Genomic DNA, 23,824 nt, shown 5'->3' with positions numbered 1-23,824 from the left:
GGGGGGGCAGAGAGGAGGCCCAAGGGGGGCAGACAAGAAGGTACAAGTTCTTCCACCTTCTTCAGTCTGTCCAGTCCTTGACTGTGTGGTCTGAGATTAGAGGCGGAGAGCGAGCAGGTGGCAAAGCAGAAGTGGGATTTGTAGAGTTCTATCCTCAACATCACAAAGCACAGTTTATTTTTTTTCTTTTAAGAGAGACACAGCGAGAGAGGGAACACAAGCAGGGGGAGTGGGAGAGGCAGAAGCAGGCTTCCCAGCGAGCAGGGAGCCCGATGCGGGGCTCCATCCCCAGACCCTGATATCATGACCTGAGCCCAAGGCAGACGCTTAAGGACTGAGCCACCCAGGCGCCCACAAAGCAGAGTTTAAAAGGGGAGTGGGAGCTAAGGATAATTTCTACATACTAAGCAAGCTGTCTACTATGCTAAATATTGAGAATGTAGCAGGAATTCATGAATTTTTCTTGCTTTATCCCCAGCATTATCAGTCATGCATGGCATATAGTAAAGCCCTCAAAAGTTTATTCGATGAATGAGAAATATTTTGGTGACAAAACAGTTCTGGTGCTTTACAGAAACCATTGCACAGCCACTGATCTGGAGGAGAGAAAAATGGAGACTCAAAAGTAAAACAGTAGGGACATGGCAGCCCTGTCTAGGGAAAGACTGGACCTTAAGGACTAGACCTCACCTGGCCTGGAAGCAGGCTTATTCCTGGTGGGGATGAAGATGTCGGACCCAGTACTTGCACACATTCCTTCCCTGCGGTGGACTGTGCCTGCCCTGGTTCACTGATCTGACGAAAATGAAGTCTCTCGTGTTGTTTGCCTGGAGCCTGAAGAAGCATGTCTCCTCAGGAGGCTTGAAGGTTGTCTTTCAGGACTTCTTATACAGGAATAAATTGGGACTCAGGGGCTTGTGTGTGCACGTGTGGGTGTGTGTTTTCAGAGTCCCTGTGAATCATTCTTGAACGAGAGATTACTGTATCGTCGTCTACAGGCCTGAGGCCAGACTCTGTAGCAAAGTGAGTTTATACACTCTGTGGAGTCATGTCCTTGCTCACATGGGACAGTAGCCACCCTCAGTAGTCCTGACCCTACTCTCAGGTTCCTTTAGTCTCAGAACTCCTGTGGAAACCCCCGGAAACGGTTGCTGTTCTGTTGATACTGTTTCCCTGTTCTTCCAGGTATGTATCATTTTTATTGATTTTGATTCCTCTGTCTACTGACAGTGATCATCCTTTGTCCTTTTTTAAACATATTTTTCCTGCAATACTTTTCCTGTAAAGCGTTTTTTAGAGGCTTTTCTGCTTATAGAAATACTGCCCCCTACTTAAGAGTTTATTTTTATGTTTTTAGGAAAAACAGCATGTGTTTTAAAGACATGAAATCAAGTCAATCCAGTATTTTAAAATCGTGAAAACAGTATTAATTTCATATTCTCTTTTCAGTAATTTCTGTGAAATTATAGGAAACCTAAATAAAAATATCTCATTTGCAAATTCACAGTCTGAAGACATGTAGGCAGGATTCTTATTTTTCCTTAGTAGTAGATGGACATATCCAATAAGGTATATATTGTCAATATATTTTAAAAGTTACCAGTTTTAAAACAAAAATTAAATTAAACTAAGACAAAAGTAAAAAAAAGATCCATATGGTGTTACTCACCAGATTTATAGTGATGCTGAAATGGTTGGCTGCCTTTAGTTTAAAAATGGTACTAAAATAACAGGTAGTTTCAGTAGGCAATGATGTGATACATCCAATCATCCCAATTTTCTGTCATTGAGTAATTGTATCTTCAACCCTTAAGACATTAGAAATTTGGAGCAAAACATTTAAAATGAAATGTAGTTTGAGCCATTGATGATTTATTTTAATTATGCAAAGTCTGTGGAAAATATTTGCCTGGAAGACCTTAAGGTCATTTCATTTCATCATATATTACATTTCCATCTGAGTACATTGTATCTTTTTTTTCCTAGGAGAAAAAGCAGGCACTTTCTTTTTTTCATGTGATAAAGCCACATTTAAGTTCACGGTTGTTGGAACCCTTTCATGACCTCCAGCACCCAGCAGTGTTCATGGCCCATGGAAACAATTGGATGGGTGGGTAGACAGGTGGGTGGATGGGTGGATGAATGAAAATGATAGATGGTTGGTTGGATGGATGGATGGATGAATGGACAGATAAATAGATGGAGGGTGGATGATGGATGGTAGATGAACAGATGGATGGAGAAATGGGTAGATGTTTGGATGGAGAAATGGATGGATGGATGGATGGATGGATGGACAGATAAATGGATGGATGGTGGATGATGGATGGCAGATGAACAGATGGATGGAGAAATGGGTAGATGTTTGGATGGAGAAATGGATGGATGGATGGATGAGGGATGGATGGATGGGTGGATGGATGGACAGATAAATGGATGGATGGTGGATGATGGATGGTAGATGAACAGACAGATGGAGAAATGGATGGATGTTTGGATGGAGAAATGGATGGATGGGTGAATGGAGGGATGAGGGATAGATGGATGGACAGATAAATGGATGGATGATGGATGGTAGATGGATGGGTGGATGGATGGATGGATGGATGGATAGACAGATAAATGGATGGATGGTGGATGATGGATGCTAGATCAACAGATAGATGGAGAAATGGATGGATGTTTGGATGGAGAAATGGATGGATTGGTGGATGGATGATGGATGGGTGGATGGATGGACAGATAAATGGATGGATGGTGGATGGTAGATGACCACATAGATGGATAAATGGATGAATGGGTGGATAGTTGGATGATGGATGGATGGATGGATGGATGGATGGATGGATGGATGAAAAGTCCTTGCTTTAGATACTAGTTCCATCTATGCTGGAGAGAGTTCCTGTATCGAGAGAGAAGGTGCAGTGACTGTGAAAAGCTCTATCTAGAAATGGTTCTAAGTTGATTTTGGAAGGCATGCATTTCCCATACAATCACCACATGGATCCGAGCCTGTCTCTCAGGGTCCTGGGAACATACTTCCACAGCAAGGAAGAGAATAATGCCAGTGCTGTTCACCTCACATGGTCTCAGGAAAGGCCCCCTGCGAGTGAGCACTTTTCCAGGCCTACCCATATGAGTAACTTCTCTCATGACAGAATCTCTAAACAAATTTTAAATAAGAAACATTGCAGTATGTTTGGGTGATAGGATAGGATATGACTTGTATAAAGTACAATTCAAAAAACATTGGGTTTGTCTACCTCTTAGCTTTTTATACCTTACTGCGTGAACATAGGGACATAATTGTGTCTCTGTGTCTTGGACACATGTCTTCTTTAGTTATCAGGCTTATGACGAGGGGGGATTACCTGTTGCACCTGAGGATTTCTGAGGAACAGTATTCTTAAACCACCTTGAATCCTTCACAAAATGTGATGCAGCGGACTTATTCTGTATGCACTTTTAGGGATGAATTTTTGGCACTTACCATAAAATAAAAAAATTCCATTTCTACTCTGTTAAGTTAGTTGAGATAAATTAAATATTCAGCATTTAAGCATTAAGCATTTAAAAAATTGCAGTCCTGAACGAAGCCAGTCAGTAAGCACTGGAACACTTACAGTTTGAAGGCTGTGGTAATCCTCCTGGGAAGCAAATGAGCAAAAGAACACAAACTGTCTACATGTGAGGAAAGATCTCTATTTAGACAGACATTCAAACAAGAAACAGAATAAAATAACTGCTTAAGATAACCAAATTGGAAACATAGTGAAAAAACATGGCCATTGGAGTCACAGAGGTATTGTTCACTTGGAATTTCTCACATTTACTAGCCCAAAGGCTCAGTACTCTGCCCTTCCTTAATTTATGAATAACACCGTTGTCACCGGGTTGCAGGAAGATGGGGTGAGACACTCTTTGCATCAAAGCCCCCAGCACGCAGCTCAGAGCTTGGTGCACAGTAGGAGCTGAGCATAATCTTTTCTCCTCAGCACCCCCCCCTTACTCCACTAGGAAATGTGGTTACAAACCTAACTAGCAACTAAGTGCCCACGTTGCAGTGCAAGCAGGTTCGAGTCAGGTTGGAGATGGAGTTACACTGACCTTCAGTGAAGCCCCACAGATGAAACGGGAATAGAATCAGAATATATTTCATTTACACTTGGAGCCTTTTGGGTGATTTATTGAAAGCACTTGGGATGATAAAAAGACGTATCATTTGAGCAAGCGATTTAAAATGCAAGAGTGTAGTTGATGCAATTTTTAGAAGCATGGGTTATGCCCACACGTTTATGTTGTCCTTTCTCAATACCTGGGAGATTACTTAGTGCTTAATAAAGTATCATAAATGAGGAAAGTGCCCAGAATAGCTGACATTTTGCCTCTGCATTCCCCCTGCAGCAGCCAAAGGAGCCATAAACCTTGTTTTATTTGCAGAGATGATCTCTCACTAAAGCTGAGCCAGTTTTGACTATTCCTAATGTAGGTCCTCATTAGGTAATAAAACGAAGAATGATGTACTGCAGAATAATAAGCCAGAAGAGAAGCTAGGCTACTTTACAACTCAGTTCCGTGACCAGCTGAGATGTGCATGTGTGTGTGCAAGATTTGGGAGAGTACATAGTGAACGTGTAAATATATAAGCGCTGTGCTGAGTAACCGAGCCATATGCAGAAACGTAAGCCATTGCATGTTCCTTCTGGGGGTCAATACTATAAGGTAACCTTTCCTTTACCATTCGGTATCGTTATTCTGAATTTTGAATATTGCTTTGGTACATAATTATGTTTACTATATAAAAACTTTCCTTGGTCTAATATCAATCATAATGTCCTACCTCTGCCTCCAGTAATCCAGTCTGTTATCCACTGGGGAGCAGCTTATGGGCTTATTCATTCTAATAAAATTGAGCTTACCAATCCCCAACACTTTCAAGTTCCCTGTTGTCAACCCTCTGAAAGGATAGTGATAACGTGCATCACGTTTTTCTCTACCAGAGGAAGAACTAGAGCTGCTTGGTTTATGAGATTTTCAGAGGATAGCTAATGCCCACATATTTGAAATGTGCTCCAGTCTAGTGTCTTGGAAGAACGGAATCCCCAGGTTATAGGGGTTGCAGGAACTTTGTGGGGCAGCAGTTTTCTTTGTATTTTGGTTCTAAATACAGGCTGGATCATGCAAAAGTTTACATTTCCATTTGCTAATGAAAACCCTCCTTACATTTATTTAAAAACTTAAAACCCCAGCTTCACCGCAGGGTGAAGGGTCCCATATGTGCACCCGGGGCTGAGAACTGGCCAACCCAGCTTCAGCCCCCCGGGAAGGTTCAGTGTCCCTGGGAAGTCCGTGCCTCTAGGTGTATAGGGAACACACAGGGCGTGACCTGATGTGGGCACTGATGTCTTAAAATGTGATGCATATCAGTAAGGATAATTTGACGATGTCACAGATTGCAATTTAGTAAAAGTGTCTTAAGGCCCATAGCCTAAAATTAAATTGTTGAGAGGCAGTCCTTGGTTACATATAAACCAGTGAATTACATTCAAGTTGTATACATATATTGTAATAAAAGTGCTATGTATGCGGTAACAAGATCAGGAGCGAGTATCCGTTCCATCCAACGTCTGAATCAAACCAGGAGGGCCAAGCGTATGAGTTACATTCTGAGATGGTATCACGTTCTGTTGCATCCTTTGCAAATTAATCCTCTCATCTGGCAATTATACACAGCTCAGATTTCATTGTCAGCCCGTGTGCTGTGAAATGGATTCGATTTAGAGACTTTCAAGAGGTCATTTTTGTTTGATCTTGGTTTCAAAGTCAACCACAACCAACTTCTGCTTTCTCTGGCTTCAGCCCTATTATCTGCCGTTTGTCAAATGTGTGGCTGTCGGGCTCTTGCCGGGGATGGAGCGGCCGAGACTCTGCTGTTGTGGACACAGGGTACATGTGGGTAGCCTTGTAGAGTCCATCAGCATAACACACAGTTTGTTCTTATATTTGGGAAAACAGAGAGACCTAGAAGTATCAAAGAGTCTGGCTGCCATTGCCATCATGTTTAGTTGGGCGCTCTGGGGGGAATTCCTGTTATGATGAGCACAATTACCCAGTGAGCATGGGGCCATAATTCACCTTCCATCCACACATTCCTCCCACTCTCTTGTCAGGTTAATCATCTTATACCCCAGATGTTCAGCTTGTGCCCAGACAGTAGCCTCTGGTAATATTTTTTGTCTCATGGGAAAAACAAACACATCCTTAGGCTTTGACTTGGCTGGTGGTTCTTGGGGAATGGTAGTTCCTCTGTTCCTGGTAAGCAGACGGCATGGGGCACAGGGAGGCTTTCACGCAAACACGGTATATCGCACTGTTTTTCTTTTCTGGCCTACCCATTGCTTTTCTCCAACTCCTAAACCAGAGGTTGGGAAAAATTGGAACCTGCAATTCTTCTAATACTCTGTGTACCCTGGTACCAATGTGTCGTCATTTTGAAAAGGCCTACTCACAACCTGTATTCCATGTTTGGTTCTTATGGAGCAAACACATGGTGAATTCTGCTTTCTCATAGGAACATGTATGTTAATATGTGTCAGTGATGTAATTTCATGGTTTTAAGTGAAACATGAAAGTGGACCCATTATGAGTAGGGAAGGTAACTGATAAGCACCCACTGTATGTCAGGAATTTCTGCATGTAGATTCATTGCATGCATTACTATTGCATTTCATTGTATTAACATCTGTTGAGAAGAGTTTTTATTCTCGTTTTGTATGAGGGGAGTCTGAGGATCAGACAGATTATGTAACCTCCCCAAAGCCGCTGTCCATCAAGGGTCAGAGCCTGGGTTCTGAGACATGCCCATTGGATCCCAGAACACATGATGGGCCTTCCATCCAGCACCCTTGCTCCCACACAGGGCCATTGTCTGTCTCTATCCTTGGAGTTTAATTGGTTGGGCAACATTGGATCTTGTCAGGACTAGAAGAACTTAGATGTACAGCACCTGGGTTTGATCACGTGGGTGCCAGCAATGGGAGCAGCGTGCAGTTCTCCATACTCTTGCTCAGAAAGCCATGACGCCTGAGAACTCTGGAGGGCTCATGTGTCTGTCATAGCTCGTGCTTATCAGCTCATGGGATTACATGAGTGAGCAGTAAAAAACCAGAAAGACAGACAGAGAGACATAGAACATATGCTAGAAGCATTTTTTAATCCAAAATTAATCAAGGAAGGCTACAGAAGTTGAAGATCATAAATCGTGTCTGGCTCCCTTTGTTCAGCCCGGTTCACAGCTGTTGGGCCCCATGCGTTCTTTGTGGACACGACAGCAGTATTTCTAACAGCATTATTTCCTTTCAGTGCGCTTGAGCCAAAGCCGCACGTGGAGAATTGACAGGCGTCTTCAGGAGCATCGTGCTAACAGCCGTTGCTGGCTGAGCGGGAGAGGTGATGTCTCACCTGGAAGGAACTGAGAGAACTTGTCCTGGGACATTCTCTTCTTACAGTTTCTTTTGTGAAGAAACAATATAACTTGTCAGGAATTGTTTTTGCCAATGAAATACACACACACACATTCATATATACTGATTAAAAAAAAAAAACGGGGCGCCTGGGTCGCTCAGTCGGTTAAGTGTCTGACTTCGGCTCAGGTCATGATCCCAGCGTCCTGGGATCGAGCCCCACGTCGGGCTCCCTGCTCAGCGGGGAGTCTGCTTCTCCCTCTCCCTTTGCTCTCCCTGCTTGTGCTCTGTCTGGCAAATAAATAAAATCTTTTTAAAAAAATCTCCCAGAAACTTTTCAATCTGCTGGATTCGGGGGGCTGGTGGAGGTGGTAACCTGAACATGAATAACTCCACAGGCCCTGGAGCTGCCCTGTAATGACTAGGTCTGTGATCTGAGCAGGGATATTGAGGGTTTTTTGTTGTTTTTTTTTAAAGATTTATTTATTTATTTGAGAGAGAGAAAACGCAAACGGGGAGAGGCAGAGGGAGAAAATCTCCAGCAGACACCCTGCTGAGCGGGGTGCCAGACATGGTGCTTGATCCTACCACCCTGAGATCATGACCTGGGCTGAAATCAAGAGTCAGATGCTCAACCAACTGAGGCACCCAGGCCCCTCAAGGAGATCTTGTGTATTGATCATCTACTGTGTTTCAAGCTCTTATCTGTATTTTAATCACTTTTAAGCAATATCTTACACTTACACATGTGGAGTTGACCACGCCCATGAGCTTCAGCAAGTGGGTGGGTGTCTGTGGGAGAGGGGATGTGCTGGGGGGCCACGCAGTCTTCAGTCATCATCGTTTTAAGTGTATGCATTATGGTGTAAAGGAGTCAGCATGTGTCATAGGGGTCCCTGGATTATTCGGATTATTTCAAGTTTAGGGCAGTGGTATGGCCCCCATCCTCTATTACCTGACTCTCGGTTTCCTTGTCCTTAGCACTAAGTTGTAAATCAACTATTTGAGAAACTCTTTGGGCAGAAACCTATTTCTAAAAGTATAGTAACAACTTCCAAGTATGTGAAAGTCAAACTGAACCATCAAGGTCACAAGTCCTTGTGAGCACAGTTATGGGACAGATAACATAGATGGGCCTCCCCTCCCTCTGGGGATACTTGGTGGAGAGAATGGAAGTGATTCCAAGTAATAGAGGAGGCTAAATTAGAAGTCACATCCACTCAATTCCCAAGAATGTAAAGATGTGATTCAAAATAGCTGCAGGATGGGCATGATGGAGGGCACGTGAAGGGATGACCACTGGGTGTTATACACAACTGATGAATCACTGAACACTACACCAAAAACTAATGATGTATTGTATGTTCGCTAATTGAATTTACATAAAAAAAATAGCTGGGTTCTACTCCAGGGTCCCATGCTTAGGCGGTTGCTCGGGTTGTTTCCGTGGCCGCAGGAGAGGAGGGGGGAGTGTCCCCGAGCTCATGTGGACTTGCTGTCCCTGAGCCATAGTGGAGAGTGAGTCCTTTGCTCACTGGTTGGCAAGGGTGATGGCAGGCCAACGGTGAGGTTGAGAGAAGCCCACTGTGGTCACATGGAGGAACCGACCTAGGCCTGGTTTCTTTACATTATTGTTGTTTTTTGTTTGTTTTGTTTTATCTTGTTACTCTGGAAGTGAGGGACCTGCCCGAGTTCTCCAGAAGTGAGTCCCTTGCAATCGTGTGATTGTATGATGAGGCACTTGGAAGACCCATAGAGCAGCGTCCTCGATTCTCATAACTGATTTTGCCGTGGGGTTGCCAATGCTTTCTTTCTAAAAAAGGGAAAAAAAAGATGGTATTTGTTTCCTAAGTTCATGATAACAGCGTATTAAGAAGGCATCTAAAAAAGACCACCTGAAGACGCGTTGCCACACTGTGTAATGATTCTACAGTTTGAGCTGACAGCCTGGAAATAGGACCGGCCATAACCTAGTGGTCTCCTGGCGACTCTGGCACGTGTAACAGTTGCAGTCTGTGAATGGTCAGATCTGGAGTCCGTTGTAACAGGCGTTTACAGGAACTGCCTGGAAGAGCACGTGTCAAACATACAGCACGGGCCCAGGTGACCACTCCAAGCCCTGCGTTCCAACAGCTGTTATCTGCCCGAGCTTCAGGCTTGCTCCAGGGGACCCGACGGAGATTGTTGTACTTGGGATTATGTTTGACGTTTATCATTTTGCCACCAGAAAATATGGGTGTCTCATTGGGACTGGTTTGGAAATGAGGAAACTCAGGTATAACAAATTCAACACAAATTCCAACGGTATCCTAGCAAGTGGTTTATTGTACGGGAGACATCCGCCACCACGTTTTCCTGCGGGGGGCCTGTCTGTCCTGCTCGCTGAGAGCAGGGCTGCAAGTCGGGGAAACCGGATGAGCACAGGGGTAGGGGCCTTGGCCCTCCTGCCACAAGCATTGTGTGCGAATCTTCTTAAACACACAAACCCCTCCCCTAAGACCTGCTGACTCAAAGCTTCGGGAGGGGGCATGGGGTTCAGTGGGCCACTCGGAGGATTCTCGGGGACAGACGGTTTTGAAGAGCATGGCTGGATATGTGGATAATCAATCCCCCCCCAGCCCGTGGACCGTGTCCTCAGGGGGAGTCGGGTCTGGTCCTGTCGTGGACGGGCAGGTGGAAGGCTCCTGATTCCTTCCTTGAAGGCTGCCCATCTGGTGGCAGTAGGGGCAAGATAGGTGAACAAACAGCTGATTTCAAATCTCAGTCTCCTTTCTGAGTGGACTTGGTGAAAGAAGACAGCCAGATTCTCTCAGGCTGGGGACACACACCCTGTTCGGGGAGGAGCGGGACACATGCCGTGCTCTTGGGCAGGTGCGGTCTCTGGCCTCATTCCTCGCTCCATGTTCCCTCGTGAGACTGGACCCTTCCGAGGGCTTCGGAGCCGCGCCGCCCTGCCTGTGAGGTCAGTGCACCCCAAGGCCTCGTCCCTCCAGAGCCTCCCACCCCGCCCCCCGCCAGAGCCCCATCACCACAGCATGATCTGCTTCCCGAATCACAGCTGTGCCTATTCTGCATGTTTCTTAGGAATGGGCTCATACAATATAGGTCATTTGCTCTGGCTCCTTGTGTTCAGCATGATGGGCGCGGACCCCGACTGTGTTCATCAGCAACCCATTCCCGTGGTAAGCGCGTGCTGTGCGTGCTTTATCCATTCACCCGTGGATGAACATTTGGGATGTTCAAGCTCTATTTCTTTATCCCCCCAAATCCCTACCTTGCAAGTCTCTTCTGAGGGTTATTGACAATGATACGGCATCCAGTTCTTGGAACTGAGGCAGGGCCATGGTAGATGATCAATAAACAATACAGCCGATTTTAATATAATTAACAGAGATAAGATGTGACCAGCCTGGAGCCTGGAGCAGAAGGGGTGCCACTGTGAGGGATTAGATGTCCAGTTGGAGAGACAGGTACTTCCAGGGGCAGAGTCAAGTAGGGAAAACAGCTGATGCGTGGGCTCAGGGTCCGCTTGATAAGCTCGTGTCAGGATTTGCCCCGAGCCGGCAGCCCGCGGTGCAGAGCGAAGGGCGCCATCGGAGGGACTGAGTGTGTGCACAAAATGTGGCTTGTAGGCCCAGGTGACGACACCCCGGGGACCCATGACGTCTAATGAGAAACACGTGTCCCCACCCCGCACCGTGACTGTGACCCACTTCTCTGACGTGATGACTCCAGCAGTGGCTGTCCAGCTCTGCTGTGACTTCCCCGCAATGCCCTTGACCTGTTGCTCTTCCCTTCCCAGCGAGCACAGAGGTTTGCACACTGCCTCCTCTCTTCTGCAGCTTCCCACACGCCACCCCAGTTCTTTAGAAACGCATACTGCCGTCTTGATTGGCAGCACTAAAATCTCTCTCTCCCCCCCTTTTTTTTTTCTTTCATGGATCACGTCTTTGGTGGTGTATCTAAAAAGTCATTGCATACTCAAGGTCATCTAGAATTTTTTTTCCCCTGGGTAATCTTCTAGCAGTTTTATAGTTTTGCATTTTATAGTAAGGTCTGTAATGCATTTTGAGTTAATTTTTGCGAGAGGTTTATAGTCTGTGTCTAGAGTCATTTCTTTGCATGTGGTTGTCCAGTTGTTCCAGCACCATTTGTTGGAAGAACTGTCTTTGTTCCATTGTGTTACCTTTGCTTCTTTGCCAAAGATGCATAACTGCACTTACGTGGGTCTGTTTCTGGGCTCTCTAAGCTGTTCCATGGATGCATCTGTCTCTGCCTTCTCTAGTGCCACATTGACTTGATTACTGTAGCTTTCTAGGAAGCTGTGAAGTTGCTAGGGTCAAGCCTAAAACGTTGTTCTTTCCCCTCAATATTGACTTGGGTGGTCTGGGTCTTTTGCCATGCTATATAAACTTCAGACTCAGTTTGTTGGTATTTGCAAAATAATTTGCTGGAATTTTGATTGGAGTTGCATTAAATTGTTAGGTCAAGTTGGGAAGAACTGACACATTGCCTTTTAACTTCTTATGATTTTTTTATGTCTACTGTGTAGTTTCCCCTCATCCCCACACTGGAATTTAAACTCCAAGGAGACCGTAATATTTGTCTGTTTTGTTCATAGTTGTAGCTGGATTGTCTAGAAGAGTGTCTGGTTCATAATAGACCGTTGACAAATATTCATTGAATGAACGAATGGATGGATGAATGAGTGAATGAATGAAAAACCTACTGTACACCCCTTGGATGAGAAAGACTGTGAGCTTCTCCCCCCATGGAATTCAATTCATGTCTAAATGTTATACATCTCGGGTGCCTGGGTGGCTCAGTTGGTTAAGCGACTGCCTTCGGCTCAGGTCATGATCCTGGAGTCCCGGGATCGAGTCCCGCATCGGGCTCCCTGCTCAGCAGGGAGTCTGCTTCTCCCTCTGACCCTCTTCCCTCTCGTGCTCTCTATCTCTCATTCTCTCTCTCTCTCAGATGAATAAATAAAATCTTAAAAAAAAAAAATAAAAAAATAAATGTTATACATCTCTGGAGGGGAATCTATTAGAATGTTTAATGTCTAATTAGAATGTAAAATGTTTAATGGTACTTTGGTCATATTGAGTAACAGCACTATATTCAATGCCTTGACTCATTGACTTTGCTTAACTATTTCTTTGTGTCTTAGAAATGTACAGAAACAGATCTGAGAATTTTAGGTTGAGTTGTTCTTAGTTCAGATATTTTTGTATCAATCAAAAGTAATCAAGTTAAACAGTCAATCTAAGATAACGTGTTTTGAGTTTTTCAGCTGGGACCATACTATAAAGATGTTGGTGGATGTGATTTGCAAGATTGTTCCTAACTCTATGTTATACACTATGATAGAGAAATGTTGTAGCAGCCTCTCGTGTATCTGGCAAACTAGTCTTAAAAAGTAAGCTCATGAAGATTTGCTTATTACCAGTTGTTCTAGAATAGTTCTTTCCAGATTTTGTGCCATAATAGAAATACCTGTGCTGTCCAATATGGTAATCATTAGTCACATGTGGGTTACTGAGTAATTGTAAGACTAAAATTTTAACTTTATTTAAATTTATATTGAATACCTATATGTGGCTGTTGAGCAAATAGAGAACTGAATTTTTAATTTTATTCCATTTTAATCAAAATTTGGGGGCCACCATTTTGGACAGTGCATGTATAGGTGTCCCTCTAACAGGAGCTTAAATCCTTGCAATAGATTAATCTGAAAGATCTCATAAAATTGAAAAGCACACACACACAATAGTAACAACAAATTCACTACTGAAATCTGACAGTACATGCTACAGTGACATTTAATCTCTAAAGGAAGTTTGATCCCCTATTATAAATATGTGCTATATTCCATATTATTATCTATGTTTCTGACCTTTTGCATCCTCATTGCATTTTCATGAGGTGTGCTCATTTTGTTCTAAAACCCAGATCTTGGATTATTAGAATTCTTTAGTTTAATAATCACATTTAATTCTACTATTTACCAATTCCTATATTCTGAATTTATTTATTTTTATTAGCCTTTCTAGTTTCTAGGTGATCATTCATTGCATTTTTAAAAACTTTTTGAGTGAATGCTGTTTGCTCATCTTCTTTATTCTTTTAAAGATTTTACTTAATGATTTATTTGAGAGAGAGAGAGCACCCATGTGAGCTGGGGGGAGAGCAGAGGGAGAGAGAGAACCTCAAGCAGACTCTGTGCTGAGCGTGGAGCCCAACTCGGGGCTCGATCCCACAACCATGAGATCATGACATGAGCCAAAATCATGAGTCTGAAGCTTAACCTACTGAGCCACCCAGTCTCCCTTTATTTTTTTATTTTTTATTTTTATATATTTATCTTCTTTATTTTTAAATAGGAAAGCACTCAGGACTTGGAATTTCTCTAAGTGCAGCATGAGTGTATCTCACCATTTCTAAAAGAACCAAGTTTTGGGTTGATTGATAGTCTCTATTGATTTCCGGTTTTTAATTTCATTGATTTCTGCTCTAATTCTTATTATTTCTTTTCTTCTAATTACTTTGGGTTGAATTTGATTTTCTTTTTCTTTTTTGCTTCTTTGCTCCTCCCTCTGCTTGCAGCTACCCTTGCTTGTGCTTGCTCTCTCTCTCTCTCTCTCTCTCTCTGTGAAATAAATAAATAAATAAATCTTTAAAAAATAAATAAATTAAAAAATAAATAAAATTCACCCAAAGCCTGATTGGCTAAAGGCACAGGTGTGCTCAGTGGTGCTCACCCTTCCTGTGAGGGGTGAGGTGTGTCGGGAGTGTAGGTGGTTGGCACTTTACCAGGTAGCACTTGCCCCACTCTGCTAGTTGTCACACTGGCCCAATTTGTCCAGGTTACAAGATCCAGAGAGAAGTCAACCAAGGATGTATTTGTTTGCATCATGCAAACGGAGAAAGACATAGAAAAATACCCCTCCTCGGAAGGCCATCCTTCTGTGCCTAATCTAGTCAGCCTCCATCAGCCTCCATTAGCTTCCATCAGCCTCCCACCAGCCTCTAGTCAGCCTCCATCAGCTCCCAGTCAGCCTCCATTAGCCACCATTAGCCTCCATCAGCCTCTCGTCAGCCTCTAGTAAGCCTCCAGTCAGTGCCCAGTCCTCAACAGTCAGCCTCCAGCTGACGACTTCGGCAGTTTTTCCTTTCCTCCCACCACAGGCAGCAAGTGTTCAGGGGACAGGGATGTGATATGACAGCACTGTGGTAGGAACTGGGGTTTGGGAGAAACCTGGACTCAGTCTTCTTGGTGGATTATGATGATTGGGACTGATGGCACCACTAATAAGACCTGTTGTACGTAGCTTTAACCTTAACAAAGTACCAAGTGTCAAAATGTTAGTCTTCTGAAATGACAGATGAGCAATAGGAAGGGGACCAGGGACTAGTTTTATAGCTGAGTGAGTGGCTACATTTTGAAGCCTAAACTTCAGTGGGTTTAGTATGATGGGTGATTCCTGTGACCAGCGCATTAGATCCCTTGTCCTTGCAGGCAAGAGGGTTGAAGAAGCCCAGAGCCCAAACCAGGTGTAGCAGGGATGGGGTGAAAAGAATCAGGTGCAACATCTCATGGAGAAAGAACCTCTTGGTTTGTTTAGCTTTTTAGAAGATTTTGGGTGAATTTCAATTTTCAAAACATCACAAATTGTTATGCAGCAAGACTTCCTTCGGTCTCGGGCATATGACAAGGAATGGACTGACCTGGGGCAGCTTCATGTTTGATCCTGAGGTTATAAGGAAATAAAAAGCAGAGTTTGGCTTGTATAAAAGTTCTATCAAAGTTGCAATTGACTCATGTTTCTAAAACGTCACTAAGAAGACTAAAATGTATAGAATATTTCCCCAAACAAATGATGCTTTTGGAAAAAACGCAAAGGAGGGTAAATTTAAATTGGATGGGAAATAAAATGCTTTTTATCCTAATGAACTGAATCACATTTTCACATGTTGGTTGACAGCTAGCTCTCTCGCATAGGGCTCATGGAGTCACCCGAGGTACTTTTGGAACCAGTTCGATGGGGATCTGTCACATTGTAGGAGAAACAGGCTCTGTGCCTGGACATTTGTACATCTCTTCTTAATTTCCATTTGATTTTTTTGATTCATGCAGCTTTTATGGACAGCTTCTATTTTTATTTTAATATTAATTAATTAATTAATTTATTTATAGGAATGGAGATGGGGAGGGGCAGAGGGGGAGGGAGAAGGAGAATCTTGGGCAGGCTCTGCACCCAGTGCAGGGCCCAACCCGGGGTTCCATCTCACCACCCTGAGATCATGACCTGAGCAGATGCTTAACATAATGAGCCACCCAGGCGCCCCTTGATTTTTATGTATTGAAGTAGGGTTGGCATGCAATGATACATTAGCATCGGGTGTACAACATGGTGATTCTACATTTCTGTAATTTACTCGGCGCTCACCACAAGTGTAGCTGCCCCCGTCACCATACGACACTTACAGTACCAGGGACTACATTCTCTGTGCTGTGCTTCTCATCCTTGTGACACATTCATTCAACTGGAAACCTGGATCTCCCACTCGCCTTCCTCCATTTTGCCCATCCTCCCATCCCGTCCCTCTCAAAACCATCAGTGTGTTCCCTGTATTTATGGGTCTGTTTGTGCTTTTTATTTGTTTATTTTTTGTTTCTTTGTTTCTTAGATTCCACCTAAGTGAAATCATATGGTCTTTGTCTTTCTCTCCTGGCTAATTTCACTCAGCATGATACTGTCTAGGTCCATCCATGTTGCAAATGGCAAGATTTCATTCTTTTTTACAGCTAAGTAATACTCCATTTTATGGACAGCTTTTATAAGTAGATACATAATGATATAAACCTACCAACTTTTTTTTCTTTTTTCACAGAAAGCATTGACTAATATCACTATAGTTCTGCACTTTTCTCACTAAATAAATTTGGGTATAATTCTTTTTTTTAATTTTATTATGTTATCTTAGACACCATACATCATTAGTTTTTGAGGTAGTGTTCCACGATTCACTGTTTTCATATGACACCCAGTGCTCCACACAGAACGTGCCCTCCTTAATACCCATCACCGGGCTAACCCATCCCCCCACCCCGTTCCCTCTAAAACCCTGTTTGTTTCTCAGAGTCCATCGTCTCTCATGGTGCATCTCTCCCTGATTTCCCCCCTCCATTTTTAAGTCAAGCAGAGAAAGTCAATTACCATATGGTTTCACTTAGTTGTGGAACATGAGGAATAGCAGGGAGGACGTTAGGAGAAGGAAGGGAAAAAATTGGGTATAATTCTATGTCAGTAACTAATTGTTGTCAAATGCTGACATTGATTTCTAATACATACAGTCTCATTTAGATAACCTGTCTTTCATCAAGGGCACTTCAAGTATTTCTCACTTGGGGGCGCCTGGGTGGCTCAGTTGGTTAAGCGACTGCCTTCGGCTCAGGTCATGATCCTGGAGTCCCGGGATCGAGTCCCGCATCGGGCTCCCTGCTCAGCAGGGAGTCTGCTTCTCCCTCTGACCCTCTTCCCTCTAGTGCTCTCTATCTCTCATTCTCTCTCTCTCAAATAAATAAATAAAATCTTTAAAAAAAAAAAAGTATTTCTCACTTTGGAGGTTATCTTACTTATTTTTACTATGATAAACAACCTTTTCCATATCTTGGGGGTGTATGTGTTAGAATTTTCTTAGGGTAACTTCCTAGGTGCAGAATTATTAGGTCAAAAGTACATGCATTGACAATTTTGAGAGACACAATTCTTTCCAAAAGTACTTTACCAATTTACTAATTTTCCTCACATCTTGGTTGTAGCAGGGTATGCACTGCCTTTTTGGTCAGGCGGTAGGATGGATGAGATGCATCTCGTTGTGGTTTTCATCTTCTTGCAAAATTGGAAGTAACAATCAAACCCTGTTTTCATAAACCTCTCCCCACCTGTGAGTTGCCTTTTTCCTTTTTTATCCTATTTTGTTTCTTTTCTTTTCCTTTTTTTTTAAGTTGAATTACTTCTTTTATTTTTTGTTAAAGATTTTATTTGTTTGACAGAGAGAGACACAGCGAGAGAGGGAACACAAGCAGGGGGAGCGGGAGAGGGAGAAGCAGGCTTCCCGCCGAGCGGGGAGCCCGATGCGGGGCTCGATCCCAGGACCCCGGGACCATGACCTGAGCCGAAGTCAGACACTTAACCGACTGAGCGACCCAGGCGCCCACTTCTTCATTCTTTGTTAGTTTTTATGGATTACTTTTAAGGATCATAATTTTTGTCATTTGCATTTAAGAATTTCCCCTAACTTGTCATTTGACTCCATGGTATTTTTCACCATACTCAATGTCGAATTTACCCAATTTTATAAATCCATTTCTTCACGGCTTCCTGATTTTGTTCCTTGTTTGTAAGTGTCCACTCTACACCAAGATTACAAATATATATTTTATTTAATCTTTTTACTTTTTTTGTTATTCTTTGTTGCTTTTGGCCATTATTTTGGGGAACAGAATGAAGAAGAAATCTAGATTTGTTTTTTCCAAAGAGCTGACCAGTTTTCTCAAGATCATTTATTGGATGATTCCCTTTCTTCCTCCTAACTGAAAAAACTCCTCCGATGTCAACTACATTTTCAACACACTATTGTAGGTGTGTATTCTGTTTAATTGATTTGTCTGTAGAAATTCAGCAAGTTTTAATTGTGAATAAATCGGTCTAATACAATTATCCTGCTTTAGAGCTTCAGCGTTTCCCTCACGTACATTGCTGAGGGAGAAACTGCCTTTTCTCAGCATTAGCCTAGCACGTTTTCTTTCCTTCCGCACAAAGGCAATACAAGCGTTAGATGAATTTCCCCATGTTCAATGATTTACAGAGCTGACCAGGAGAGATCCAGGCCCCAGGAGTTCTCCTTTGCAAAGTTTGGAGGGCACTGGCCTTTTTCTGAACGCCTGGTTAATAATCCACCCAGCTGACATCCCTGTGGTTACTGTGGGCAGGTCTACACTGGACATTTGAGGAGTCTCCAAATAAATATTCTTGGTTCAATAAAGAACAGCTTTAATAAGCAGACAACATTAATCTTCCATGATTTATCTAACCTTTTACGTAAGCTTGCAAACTAATGATGCAGCAAGATAACAGAGTTACTTTTTCTGTATTTTTCAGTATCTGTTGAATGTAGGGGAAATCAAAACATCAGTCTTAATCAGTTCTTATATTCTCTGCATTTAATGAAATTGGGGATTGACTACTTTGTTAATGAAAACTAGGAATCCCTCTAGCTGCAGCAGATCCCTCTTGCCTGAGGATCTGGTCCTCTCAGGCCCGGGCACCCATAATGGGGCCTTGACCTGGGGGGGAGAAAGCAGGAGTCACTTTTGAACTGGAACAACTGTCAAAGGTCACAAGTGTTTTAGCGTGGAAACATCTTTTTTGCATGTTTTCTGTGGGTCATGCTTTTAAAATAAGTTCATTGTGAAGTCCTACAAACTCATGACAGGCAACAAGCTTTATCTCCGGTTCCTCCAGGACAACACAGCACAGAGAGGCTGAGTAAACTGTCGAAGGTCAGACAGGTAGCATTGCTGGATTTGGATGCCCGTGCTTGGGTGTCGGGCTCATCTGGCCGCGCTCTGAGTCAGCGGGGCCTCCAGCGAGGCATGCCGATTGACACCGACTCCATGTTCTCAAGGAGCTGGTGGTCTTCCCAGGGGTATGAAAGGCAAGGAGTAGTTTACATGTCAGAAAAGGTTTTTTTTAAGGTGAGAAAAGAATTCTTTTTTTTTTTTTTTTTTTTTTTTTTCGTTTAATACTTGAACTGGTTACTTTCAAAGGTGGAAAACCTCTTTGGGTGTTGTTATTACGCAAGAGTGAGCGCATGTGACTGCTCATGTTATTCCAGGGTTAGTTTAAATGCAAAACAGATGAAACCTCACTGGCCCTAGCTGTTAAGTCCTTTCACGCTTGTCTGTTCCTTGATAAAACTGTGAACGTTCAAGCGAGGTCGTACGGAGTTGAGCAGGTAGAGTTCTAGAGATTCCCAGGTTACTCATGTAGAGCACTGCACCAGGGGTACCTCCTCCCCCTCTGTGATGCAGGCTGTAAATCCCAGGTATTCAACCTTTCCATGGCCAGGTGGCAGTTGGGCCCTGGGAGGTCTGCCCCCCAGGGTGCTGATGACTTCCTTGATGACTGGCCACGTTTACCCTCAGGAACTCCAGGGCCAATGCTTAATCTATGATCGTCCGATAAACGTCCCCTCTCCCACCCCCAACCCTCCTGTTCCTGAGCGTTGTGTTTGTCCCTGTCCCGAGATCTCAGAAGTGCTTTCCCAAGCCTGACATCCCACCACGTGCAGATATTCAGATTCACATGGGGTGGCCCAGCCCGACACGGAATCTCATCTGGTGGGCAGGAACACACAGCAACCCACCGCCCCGAAGTGAGAGTCAGACTCAGGCTCCGAAATCAGAGGCACACTTAGAACAGGTGCGCATGCATCAGCCTCTGTGAGTCACTAGGTGTCTCGCTCAGTGTCATCAATTATCAAAGTGACTTTGGGGAAAATCAGCGGGATTGTAATACCGGTAGTTCAGGAACAGAGAGGTCTAAGCGACTGTGGGATAGTTGTGCAGAACAACTAATTGTATTCTCCAATCATGGCAATATGGAGTAACATTTACAAAGAGTTTTAAAAAATCGTCTGTAGGGTGCCTGGGTGGCTCAGTCGGTTAAGCGACTGCCTTCGGCTCAGGTCATGATCCGGGAGTCCCGGGTTCGAGTCCCGCATCGGGCTCCCTGCTCGGCGGGGAGTCTGCTTCTCCCTCTGACCCTCCCGCCTCTCGTGTGCTCTCTCTCTCTTTCATTCTCTCTCTCAAATGAATAAATAAAATCTTTAAAAATAATAAATAAATAAATAAATAAATAAATAAATAAATAAAAATCGTCTGTAATCCCCAATCCAGCAATGCCCCTGACATTATTTATGTGAGAATACAATGGATTCTAAAAGCTTGAGGGGGATGCAAGTGGGTCCCTCTCGCGGCCTTTGCCCCAAAGACCGCTGCCCACTGCCATCGGCGACTCTCACTTACCCCGGGAAGGTTCTCTAAGTGCAGATCATGCTTTTCAAAATGGAAACAGTTGGGATCACACTGCCTATTAGACACTTTAAAAATTAATCCCTTTTGGAAATTCTTATAATAAAAATCATCAATGGGCAGATTCTGAGCCTATTCTGATTTTGTTGGAATCCTTATGCTCCACTTCCTAGCCAGGTTACCTTGGAATCAGAAGTGAATCACTGCACCTTTCTTTCTTTTCTTTGTTTTTTAAAGATTTTATTTATTTATTTATTTGAGAGAGAGAGAGAGAGAGACAGCGAGAGAGGGAACACAAGCAGGGCTGTGGGAGAGGGAGAAGCAGGCTTCCCGCTGAGCAGGGAGCCCAATGCAGGACTCGATCCCAGGACCCTGGGATCATGACCTGAGCCAAAGGCAGATGCTTAATGACTGAGCCACCCAGGCACCCCTCGCTGCACCTTTCTATTTAACTCACCCTCGAGAGGAGACTAATACAGAATCACAGAACTGTAGTCAGAGATTTCAGTGAGGTATCTATCATACAGACGACGTTGGTCCAAGTTGCAGGAACTCGAGACAAAATATTTAATTATGATTATCAGCTGCACACAATTATCTGATCTGTTTAATGTTGTGTACTCTTCAAATATGTAGGTATGCTTTAAAAGTATTACCCTGAATTAATTGGTAAACATTTTATTTATTTTTATCATTTGTGTTTGTACATTTATGTTACTGCACACAATGCTGCAATATACAGTCATACTTACTGGTCAGTGTTGGAGAAGCGCCTACAAGAAGCACTTGGTAAGAATTCCAGAAGGCTGAATCCTTAGAACTGATCACACACTTTCAGAGTCTTGGACGTGGTGGGAGCCGTGGCGGGAGGCGTGGCAGCCCGTCTCCTGGCTCTGCCCCAGGGTGCGTTTTTCCAGAGTGTCATGCTGTGTGGGTTCTCCAACACTGGTTATTACCAGTTTTGAAAATATTTGTCACTTTAAAAGGTAAAAAGCAGTCCCTCAATTTTGCCTCCTTTATGATTGCTTTAGTTTTCTTTATGGTGTGTTTACTCTGCAGACATTTTTAGTGTTTTTATGAGTTAGTTTTTTTCCTCTTTCCATGATACCTTGCTGAGAAAGACTTTCCTGATAACTTCAGTAAATTCTCTTGTGCTTTCTTCTGGATTATTCTTAAGTTCCACTTTTATATTAAGTGTCGCAAAATATTCAAGTTTGAAAGGAGTTGCGCAAATGACTCTGTTAGGATTGAAATGTTCTCTTCCTGTGTGGGGCCTCCCGTGTACCCCCGCTAACATCTGAGTCTGTGTAGGTGAGCTTTCTCCTCCATCATGTGGTCTGAGTTCCCCCCCGTTAGTATATTGGGAGCTCCCTCTGTTCCTGGCATCACGTCATGGAACACCTGCACACAGATCTTCCTGAGCGGATGCAGATGGGAAGGCTCAGCGATGGGTCTTCTCCAGCCTCATCCCCAGCCCAGGTGTTGGAGGGAACAGCGTGCTTGTGAAGGAGTAAGAAAGACGTGATGCTGGGAGAGGGGGCGTCCTCTGGTCAGACGGTATAACTGCACTTTCTCTTTTCCCCTCTGTGTCCAGTCTGGCATGATAAGAACACAAGAAGCAGATTACTTCCTAAAGCCGCTTCCTTCACACCTAGCGGGGAGACTGCAGGACCCCACCGGGGCTGGGCCCCCCTCCCACATCCTGTACAAGAGATCGGCAGAAGTGCGGGCTCCGGGGGCTCCCCAGGCCGTCATGACCGAGAGGGATCGGGAGCTGGGGAGTCCACACCTGCGTGGCGGCTCCAACCTTCGGCACCCACCAAAGCAGCATTTCTGTGGAAGACGCAAGAAATGTATGTAAGGGCGATTCCTTTTGCGCATTTACCCATTCAGACCTTTATGTAAGCCCGTGGAATGTTTTAAATGTTCTTCAGAATAGTCTGCCTACGAGGTGGAATTAACAGACCGTCTTTGCTAAACTTAACATAACGATTCCATCGTCTGCGTGTTCAGTGTGCACTGTCTCTCATGGTGGATGGACAGATCATGGTAGGTTTTTTGTTTAAAAGAACCGTTCCCTGGGTAGATGAAATGACATACTGCCCAGAAATGCAGAATCCACTGGATGTCTTCAAAAGAACCTGGCATGTCTGCTCAGTAATTCTATCATTTTGAGGTCTAGATTTATGAAAGCCCACATAGTTTTCTGCAAGGTAATTTATCTCCATACATATTTATATTCTCTGCTCCACCACATCAAAAGGACAGGCTAGGCATGACCTAATTTACCCACAATTTATCACCAGCGTTTTGTGGAAGTCCTTTGTTGTGTAGTGAGCACTCAGGAGGTGATGTGATAGTCACATTTTATGTGGGAGTCTCTCACAGTTCAGGAATGGGAGGGCAGTGTTTCCTGGAATTTCTCTCACATCCCTCAGCTTCCCCTCCAGCACCCCTGGATGCATTAAACTTCCCCCCATGAACCCGTCTTCTGCCAGCCCTTCTTCACCACTTGTTTCGTTGGCTGCTGCAGCCAGCACCCTAAAATGGAGACTGTCGTGTTGCAGGTGGAATAGAGCAAATGACGGCAATAAGAGCAGCAAGTACTACTGAACTGTCAGCACCTGTGTGTCGTCTGAACTCACGCTGTCCTGCAGATAAAAGCCTTGTGCTACATTCACGTGAAACACCCAAACCCAGATCGACTAAGTCAGGGGGTTCAGTCAGCAGCAGGAAGCAAACAGAGGGGAACAGGAGTCTGAAAAGTCAGGGAGACAGGTGGAATGGGTATCGGAACAGGGTGTCAGCATCAGCACTGGCTGCCTGGGGCTGCCTGGACAGGCTGCAGCAGAGGGGTCGGCGGCAGGGGCCGTGGCCGGGCGGTCATAATCAGACGTGAGAAGGAAAGGGACACAAAGCGCCTCTTGGAAGACATTAGTGATCCATATGGTGTGGTTTGGTTTGCCAGAGATTTCTGCCCCTTCCCTGCTGGGCACACGGCAGTTCTGTGCGTGGCCGGGGGCCATGTGACTGGCAAAAGTGGCGCATGCTGCTTCCAGGCTGAAGCCTGTCATTCTTGAGACCTCTGTACCCCGTGCGTGGATGTTTCGATGTTGTTCACGGGGCTTTTTTTTTTTTTTTTTTGCGCTTCCCTGCAGGAATCCCACCCTTCTGCCTCCGTGGGGCTCACACGTACAAAGATTCTTCCCACTGGAGTCTCTGGTTCAGAAAATGGGCATTTCTGGGTGTATGTTTAGGC

The 23,824-nt window shown here is 44.1% G+C and overlaps 1 protein-coding gene across 1 annotated transcript in view; it reads left to right on the top strand.

Moving 5' to 3' along the window:
• Positions 1–23,824, top strand: part of ADAMTS16 (ADAM metallopeptidase with thrombospondin type 1 motif 16) — a 142,674-nt gene that overhangs the window by 16,392 nt on the left and 102,458 nt on the right. The window contains exon 5 of the mRNA XM_025867549.2: positions 22,160–22,418. Within this exon, the coding sequence (XP_025723334.1) occupies positions 22,160–22,418 (259 nt within the window). The remainder of the gene's footprint in view (positions 1–22,159; positions 22,419–23,824) is intronic.

The sequence above is a fragment of the Callorhinus ursinus genome, unplaced genomic scaffold (assembly GCF_003265705.2).
Source record: "Callorhinus ursinus isolate GAN/ISIS: 27379988/994484 unplaced genomic scaffold, GSC_fseal_2.0 scaffold3, whole genome shotgun sequence".
NCBI lineage: Eukaryota > Metazoa > Chordata > Mammalia > Carnivora > Otariidae > Callorhinus > Callorhinus ursinus.
Note: the sequence above shows the minus strand (reverse complement) of the source record. Positions and strands in the feature narration are given on the sequence as shown.